The sequence below is a fragment of the Hippoglossus hippoglossus genome, chromosome 3 (genome assembly GCF_009819705.1).
Source record: "Hippoglossus hippoglossus isolate fHipHip1 chromosome 3, fHipHip1.pri, whole genome shotgun sequence".
Lineage (NCBI taxonomy): Eukaryota > Metazoa > Chordata > Actinopteri > Pleuronectiformes > Pleuronectidae > Hippoglossus > Hippoglossus hippoglossus.
Window position 1 is genome coordinate 951,462 of NC_047153.1, and position 9,158 is coordinate 960,619.

The following is a 9,158-nucleotide window of genomic DNA, read 5'->3' on the forward strand; positions in this document are numbered from 1 at the left end:
TTCCCGTATTTCATGGACGGGTAACACAACTGGGCTTAATAATTATACTGGGCTAAGCAAAGACTGTTTATTCGATTCCGTGTGATGTTTATAAGTTTGATTTGTGTTGCTGTGATATTTTGGTTATAAGTTATTTTAAAGTTAATGTTAGTTATGTTATGCTCTTCACAGTCTTTCTTTGCATGCAACTAGCTACTTTCTCTAACTTGGCACCAACACACACACACACACACACACACACACACACACACACACACACACACACACACACACACACACACATCTCTCTGACCCCCGCCACATGTCGTAAACATACTGGGGGGGATGGTTTATTGCCTTCATAGTGGCCAGCCACCATTTTGAAAGCACACTCACTGACACAGACACACACACACACACACACACACACACACACACACACACACACACACACACACACTCACATACACATATTTATATAGTAAGTACACCTTTAGTTATTTGTGTTTTTATACTTTATTATCTTCATAATAAAAATGTATCTTTCACAAATGTTGTTTTCATTAATGTTGCATAAGTGTGAATTTTGCCAACCTCTACCCTGTCAAGAACTCTATATCCTTCAACTTTGCCAACTATCTATATGGTAATTTTGGTTATAGTTATTAATTTAATTGTTAATCAGAGTTCCAAATTTGTGGTTAGTACTTTCATGAGACTTAATCAATAAATTGGCTATTTAGCCCTTCCTTTGAAGGGTGGTGCCCCGAGGTAACTTTAGTCAATTAAAGTTATTATTTAATATTCATATTTTTAATGTTAATATTCAATATTTTTTCTGATAACCAAATTTATTGAATGCCCAAAGGCACACTATGTAATGGTGTGACGTTTAATGTATCAATTGCACAACACATGTCAGGTTTACAAAAGCCTTCATTCAATGTTTAAGTACACATTGTCATCATTCAGCCTCCTGGGCTCAGTGGAATGTTCTGAGCATGAACAGGTTTAGTGTTTTGCATATAGGCTCCAACTTCGTCACTCCCCCATATGATTACACAGGAATGATGGGAGTGATGAGCTAATACTTGTAACCCCCCGTTGGAGCCTACAGGTGGATGCTGGGTGGTGGAGGGGCTGAAGCAGCTGGTAGCAATACTGCAGCAGCTACTTCAATAGACCACCTGATAAGGTGTGTGTGTATTATAGATGGTTGTGGAGAGTGAGGTCACATGATGTATGTCACATGATTGGAGCAGCGCAGCTCGAGTTGGCTGCCTGAACTAACTCGCAGGTGTCGCTCCATTTTACACTTTAAAAAGAAAAATAAAGACGACGTTTGTCCATCAACAAAGTCTGAACCAACGCTGAAAATAAAGATTTACTTTTGTCTACAAGTTTGAGTGTTTGTAGTAGTGGTTGAAAGTACCACCATGTTTTATGAATCGTATGTGGGGAAAATGTACGACTGCAAAACAACACGTGCTCAAGTTCCTGCTCACAGGACAGAATAATGAGTGTTTATATGAATCAGCTCATTTAATCCCAGTTTGTACAGACGCTGCTGAATCCTGACAGACAGCACCGCTCTTAAACTCTTTATTCGTGCATTGCACTGATCGGATGATTCTGGTGGCTGCCAGTTCCCTGACGTGACCAATAAAGGGCTTGTACACCAGATAATATCATTGACATACCAAATCGTACTAAGAAGAGCCAGTCAATCAAATTGTATTTGTATAGCCCCTATTCACAAATCACTATTTGTCTCACTGGGCTGAACAAAGCCATCAACTGCCTTTCACCTTCATCAAGATTGAAGAAAACCACCAAGAAAACCTCAGACCAGGAAGAGAAGGTAGAGACCTCAGAGGGCGTCACATGTCAGGGAAGCCTCTCCCAGGACGGACAATAAAGCTAAATCAATAAAGCTGAATCAATAAAGCTAAATCAATAAAACTTATTCAAGAAAAAAGCCTGTAAAGTTCTGTGACTTTGTCTGGACTAGTTTCTGTGAATACACCTGCATCCATGTACTAACTTCTTCTAATGTCATTTCATTCATATAAGAAGTGTGAAGCAGCAGCTCTGTTCTGACAGTCAGAACTTTAACTTCATACGAAATCAGGAGAACTTTCTTGTTCCTCTGCTCGGACGATTCCAAACTATTGTTGGAGCTTGTTACTGGTGAAAATGTGCTCAATAACAATCATGTAACAATAATTTACGTTCAAACCGGTTTTGCAGGTGCTGCATTCTTTTCAACCCGAATGTGCATTCCATCAAACTCCAGCTTACAGTATATAAAGATGCTGCAGGTGGATGTGAGAGGCACCCGGGACACAGACCAGTTCACTGCATCATGGCTTCCACAGCGGTGCTCCTACTTCAGCTGCTCCTGGTCTCACTGGCGTCTGCAGCACATCTATTAGGGGGAAGTGCGGCCTTCACCTACAGAGGACAAAACCCTGATGGAACGTACAGGGTGAGAGAAGCAATGATGACATAGAGACAATGTGTGAATCTGGTCCATGATAGAAATGTCTTATTCTTCTTCATTATTACTGTTGTCTTGTGTTTGTGGGAGCTTAATTTCTTTTGTTTGATTTTCTAGTTAAGCATCAAGGCCACAAAAAATGTATTGATTTAATAATAATAGTAATTTTATACATTTTACATATGAAATTCTTAAAGATTTGGATACTGTTAAACTTCCAATTCTCACCCCTAATTAGCTTTGAACAAGACAAAGTAATAATAACAACAATAATAATAATTATAATTGTTTAGCACTTATCTAGACAAGGTTACAATGTGCTTGACAAAATACATGGAAATAAAACACAAATAAGACGGATGAAATAAATTAAACTTGGTCACGGTTAGTTACCGGCCGTAGTTACCAGCATTAGTTATTGGCCTTAGTTACCAGCATTAGTTACCGGCCGTAGTTACCAGCATTAGTTACCGGCCGTAGTTACCAGCATTAGTTACCGGCCGTAGTTACCAGCATTAGTTACCGGCCGTAGTTACCAGCATTAGTTACCGGCCGTAGTTCCAGAGCAACCACCTGGAAGCACAGCGTTCATTCTGATCTTTCCCCGCAGGTGGACCTTCGCACCAAGTCAATCTTCACGAGATGCGACTACCTGTCGTGGAGCTGCTCCGGGAGAAACTGTCTCAATGTCGCTAGACGTCCGTCGGGTGTGATTGACAGGAACACCAACACGCCAGTAAACACTTGTGAGGCTGAAACAGTTTTCACGACTAATGTTAGCAGTGACAAACCTTTTCAGATGAGGTGAGTCTTTTTAAGGCTACTTAACTTTCACTTGCTGCTTAGTAAGACTAAGTTAAAACTGGTTTTATTTCCAGTAAAGTTATCTGCAATGGACTTGTTTGTTGTTTCTGTCCCTTGTACTGTTTATGTGTTTGGGACCCCCTCGAAGTCAGGGTGATACATCTCAAAGAGTTAATGCCATGACAATACATTTCAAAGTATAAAAACTTATTGAATTTTGTCCCTGAGTTGTTTTTAATGTCTCTGTGCAGCACCTTGAATCTTCTTCTGTGTAAGAAATGTGCTTCATAAATAAAACTGCCTCACCTTTCTGCTCTTAACATGTATTCACTGAGTACATTTTGTGGAGCATTATTTAATTTATCAACCCTGCTTGACAACAGTCATGTTCACACACCTCGATCTGCTCCACACACACCAGGGCAAGTGGCTGCTGTTGGCGCTCAACGGCCAATTCTGTTAACAACTGGCGTCTACTGACTGAGGTAGATCTGGGAAAGAGGTCTGACACCAGGAAACCAAACAGATCACCAGACATCGGCATCCTACCTTTCCTCCGGTAAGTCTCCTGCAGATACCTGGAAACTTGTCGACCTTTAACCCTTTTATCACAGACACTGGAGAATTTGAATTTGTTTTAAACACTGATGATTCCATCTTTAGTTTTTTTTACTAACTCCTGTTATCGTGTCCATTCAAGAGTTCCTCAGAACTGCCCTCGGACATACAAGCTCACGTCTTTTGATCCTGATGGGGACAAAGTTCGATGTCGATATGGAAACGTCAGGGGGACGGAGTGCGACAGGTGCAACCTGCCACCAGGCTTCCTCTTAGACCAGGTCAGCTGAGAAATCTGAATCTCCATACTTTGTATTTTAATGCATTGACGCTTTGCCTCCCTTTAATAATAAATATTCACATTGATAGGGCTCTTGCACATTGCACTACAACTACACCCAAGCCAACATCAAGGCTTTTGCACTTGAGATGGTGGTGGAGGATTTCCCACAAGGCTACATCAATCTGCAATATGGAGACGGATCCAGATCCTACAGGGCTCCGATGACCGTGAGGAGAGGAAAGAGAGCGGCCACCACAACCCCACACATAACCACAACCACAACAACAACCCCACCCACAACCACAACTACAACCCCAACCACAACTACAACTCCAACCACAACCACAACTACAACTCCAACCACAACCACAACCACACCCACAACCACAACTACAACCCCAACCACAACTACAACTCCAACCACAACCACAACTACAACTCCAACCACAACCACAACTACAACTCCAACCACAACCACAACCACACCCACAACCACAACTACAACCCCAACCACAACTACAACTCCAACCACAACCACAACCACACCCACAACCACAACTACAACCCCAACCACAACTACAACTCCAACCACAACCACAACCACACCCACAACCACAACTACAACCCCAACCACAACTACAACTCCAACCACAACCACAACTACAACTCCAACCACAACCACAACCACACCCACAACCACAACTACAACCCCAACCACAACTACAACTCCAACCACAACCACAACCACACCCACAACCACAACTACAACCCCAACCACAACTACAACTCCAACCACAACCACAACTACAACTCCAACCACAACCACAACCACACCCACAACCACAACCACACCCACAACCACAACTACAACTCCAACCACAACCCCACCCCCAACCATGGCTCCTCTCAGCAAACTTCCTATGCAATTCTCTTTTCTTGGTAAGTATGTTTTTACTTTTCCTGACACATGACAATATATTTAATCAGCCAATTCTTTTTAAGTCCCACCAAGCAGAGGTCCTGTTGCTGCTGCTCTGGGCTCAGTGAGATAAAAGTCTTTATAAGTGTTGGACCTCTAAGAACGTCCTAATGTGTGACACATGTTCACAAAATACTGAGACCAGGGCTTCCTGTACTTAATAGAATAGAGTTTTTTTCTTCCATCACTTCCTCAGTGTTTTCTGGATCTTTTGTACTCGTACAACCCTGCATGTACTTTGAGAGCCTCTGGCAGAAGCCTTGAACTGTTCCAGATTCTGGGTTGAGGACTTCAGGGAACACAGGTTTAGAAAAGAGCTCCGAAGCTCTGGAGCCTCCTGTCTGAGGAAATACAGCAGAAAGAGTCTTATTGTGACACATCGCATGATTTTCATCATTCAATTTCTGTCACACGTTTAGTGTTTTATTCTTTTATGTTATTTTTGTCATGTATTTTTACTTTGACATTGTTGTTTTATTTGTGAGAAGTTTAACTTCTTCACTATGAAATTCTTTGTTATTCAAATTCCTTGTATTTCCCTTAACTCTTGCATTTCTGGCTTTAGAACAACATGTTCTTCATTTTATAAAAAATTACAATTTAGTTGTAGGAGACGTTCTTTCAACATATTAATCCTAAGTTTTTGTTTTTGTTTTTTACTGAGCTGTGACTTTATTTAGATTTTACAACTAACAAAAGACTCAGTAGCAGTTTGCTAATTGCTGTTCAATACTTATCACATTTGTTAAATTCCAGTGGACCCCCCTGCTCCGTCATGTCAGGAGGGAGCTTTCCTGCCCAAGTTTCTGACCCCAACACCTGCAAATGGAGGTCGTTTCCTAGCAGAGGTCAACAAGGAATTGGAAATCAGAGTCAAAGCGCAGGCCACAGATGCAAAGTAAGTGAGAACCAACGAGATCGCTGAGGCCTTGTGGCAACAAAACATCTCAGCAAGCACGATAACTGTGTTCTGTTTTCACACAGAATAAATAATATCGTCGTCAGTGGGCCGGCGAATATCAAAAAGCACCAGAACACACAAGGAGAGTTTGTCCTCAGGTGGACGCCGCTCCCAGATGACCACGGACAACATTTCGTGATCTGCTTTGCTGTTGAAGCCGTCAAATCGTGAGTCTCGGACTTCAGTTCTCTATTGACACCATCATGTGCGTAGGAAACCATCGTTTAACTTTTCACATATGTTCACAAATGTTTTTCAGGCCTGCCGTCTATCAGTCCGAGATGAGGTGTGTTCTTGTGGAAGCCAGGAGTGAAATAGGTGAGTCACCAGGATACATCACTGTCAGCAGTCTATGTTTTTTTAGCACAGCTGAAAGCTGCATCAAGCACTTTTTGACCAGCAGAGGGCAGAAAAACACCGGAACTTGAACTACACACCATACAATAAGGCTGGTGTCGTCATGGTAATCCTGACAACAACAAAATAATAGCAACATTAACATCTAACATACATCAATATGAAATAAAGACTAAATATCAGTAATCACATAGAATATTTATTATATTTCTATATGTAAAGTACTGAAAAGGTTATGGTTTAAAATGTACTTCTTTTGTTCCAGTTAAATCCCATGTGATCTGCAACGAGTCCTCAATGACAGTATCGGTTGAGAAAGCCTCATTCCCTCGACTCCATGAGGATCATATGCAGCTCAATGATCCCTCCAACACGGCCTGCAGCCTCCAGAGACACTCCAACAGCACTCACATCATCGCCATCATCCCCCTCAACGCCTGCGGCACTCAGATCGAGGTAGCGAGGGCCTCATTTCATCTCACTACACACTCAGTTACCAGTGCTGCTTCTTGTTTGTCGGTTACTGCATGAGGACTGAATTCATAACTTTCTGTCCTGCAGGAAGACAATGAGAACCTCATCTTCAAGAACGAAATCACCACGGTGGACAACCCCAGTGACCTGATCACCAGGAAGCACCAGATGGAGGTGCAGTTCTACTGCCAGTACTCAAAACGAGGAAACGTGTCATTGAGCTTCGTGGCACACAGGAAGAACATCACTGTGTGGGAGAAGGGCTTCGGCACGTTCACCTACCAGTTTGAGTTCTACCCTAACAACCAGTTCCAAACCATGATGGATCCAGCAGCATATCCTCTGGAGTACGACATTGGGAAAAGGATTTACATGAAGATCAAGGCCACCTCCTCAGTCAACAACACCGAGCTGTTTGTGGAGTCCTGCCGAGCTGCACCATACGACAACCCCAACTACCAACCGACCTACTCCATCTTTGAAAATGGGTATGAAAACACACTCTACTGTTTGAAGGCAGATGTTGGTTGTCAGGGGTAAAGGTGCCTTCAAGAAAGGACGTAAAATATGTCAAAGGATTTGCAGCTAGCTGGGCCTTTGAATGACAGTGTGAACGATTGCCTGTCACGTCCGTCCTCTAAATAAAGATGAATGAAGAATCTCCACTTTCTCCCACCATCTAGAAATCAAGCCAAAATATCTCAGATATGAACTCAGACATTTAATGATGGTGAAATGAAGCTGTGGCCTCCAGGTCCCTCCCAAACACATGCTCGGCCAACCGCAAGTCAGGCTCAGCTGTCAATCGTGATCTCAGCCTGTTCTTACATCATCAAATAACTAATTCAAACCAAACTGATCAGAAACACTTGAACAAACATCAGTGTGATAAGACCTGAAATGACAGAAACATCTTTGACAAACATTTACGTGCCTCAATTTTTTATTTTGGTTCATTTCTCATCCATTATGACTTAGTCTTGGTGTCGCCTATGCTCCCCCCAGTGGCGTTTAAGTGCAGGGGCACTGTTCTTACCGTGTTTTTTCTTTCTTCTTCCTTTGAAAAGGTGTAAAATGGATCCAACTGTTCAGATCCACTCCCCCGCTGAACAGAAAGAATTCAAGTTCAGCATGGAGGCCTTCAAGTTCATCGGACTGAACAATCAGGTCAGCAGTGGATTAGAACTTCTTTTGTTTATTAAAAAGGGACAGTGTACATGAATATATATATATATATATATATATATATATATATATATATGGACAAGTTTTAAAAACCTTACACAGTAACTGAGGATTAAGTGGAGCAGAGGTTTGACTCTAGATCTGTACGTCTGCTGACATATCGACGGCGTGTCTTGTTGTGTTCAGGTGTACATCAGCTGCTCGGTCATGATGTGTGAAGCAGGGAACTCCAACACCAGGTGTTCCAAAGGTTGCATTAACTCTACGTCAACAAGCCCCCCGCGCTCCAAGAGAGAGGCTGTCATCCAGAGTGCAAGTCACTTCGTTTCCCAGGGGCCATTGCGCTTACGGAGATCGGCAGAGAGCGTCAGAGCCACAGGTATGACACGCCTGGAGCACACCTGCCTCGTCAGAATCCCAGCTTGATTTTGGACAAAGCTCGACTCACATTGTGTTTCTCTTTTCTTCAGCGACCAACCTGAATCTGAACCTGGTGTTCATCGCTGGATGTGTTCTTGCAGCCGTCGGCATGGTCTGCGGAGTGGTCGTGTACAGAGCCAAAGTGTCAAAGGTCAAATACCAACCTTTGCCAACATTTGAGAGTTAAATCAGCAGCGTGTGTGAAATACTGATTTATATTGATCACTTCAGACTGTACCAAGTCTTCTTTCATGGTTTTTGGTGGGGGTTTATGTATCTAATCAGGTGCAAATGTAAGCAGATGGATTTCATATCAACATCCTTGTGAATGTCTGCAGCTTTTTGTAAGATTTAACTTTTATTTTGAACAAATCTGAAAGGTGTGTGGTGTTTACAGGCGGGATCTCATGTGGTTTTATAACTGTTCATTTGTGATGTGTTACAATATGATTTAAACAAGTGTTCTGATTGAAATGTGTGTTTTTACTTTCCAACACACACATTTCTCATGTGTCTGAATACATATTAGGTATATATACTGTATCTCTGTTTCACACTGAAGTGTTTGTCAATGCAAAGTCATTCAGGGAAGTGTCAGATGGTTGAGTGTGGTTGATGTCGCTCTGAGTTGTATATGTACATTAAATATCAAGTTGCA

The 9,158-nt window shown here is 42.2% G+C and overlaps 1 protein-coding gene across 1 annotated transcript; it reads left to right on the plus strand.

The window, feature by feature from the left end:
• On the plus strand, nt 1-9,158 carry LOC117752673 (ZP domain-containing protein-like). The gene is made up of 11 exons (XM_034570225.1): nt 1-5; nt 1,305-1,309; nt 4,998-5,063; nt 5,860-6,001; nt 6,088-6,231; nt 6,324-6,382; nt 6,687-6,877; nt 6,983-7,383; nt 7,963-8,062; nt 8,267-8,459; nt 8,551-9,158. The coding sequence occupies exons 3-11, from the start codon at nt 5,021-5,023 to the stop codon at nt 8,685-8,687; spliced, it is 1,410 nt and encodes a 469-aa protein (XP_034426116.1). The 5' UTR covers nt 1-5; nt 1,305-1,309; nt 4,998-5,020; the 3' UTR covers nt 8,688-9,158.

What these genes read in the sequence shown, in the direction of transcription:
- LOC117752673 (XM_034570225.1), top strand. Translation starts at nt 5,021, where the DNA reads ATGGCTCCTCTCAGCAAACTTCCTATGCAATTCTCTTTTCTTG. An exon ending in GCGCAGGCCACAGATGCAAA is followed by an intron (nt 6,002 to 6,087) that starts GTAAGTGAGAAC and finishes GTTTTCACACAG; the next exon opens with AATAAATAATATCGTCGTCA. An exon ending in TACTCCATCTTTGAAAATGG is followed by an intron (nt 7,384 to 7,962) that starts GTATGAAAACAC and finishes TCCTTTGAAAAG; the next exon opens with GTGTAAAATGGATCCAACTG.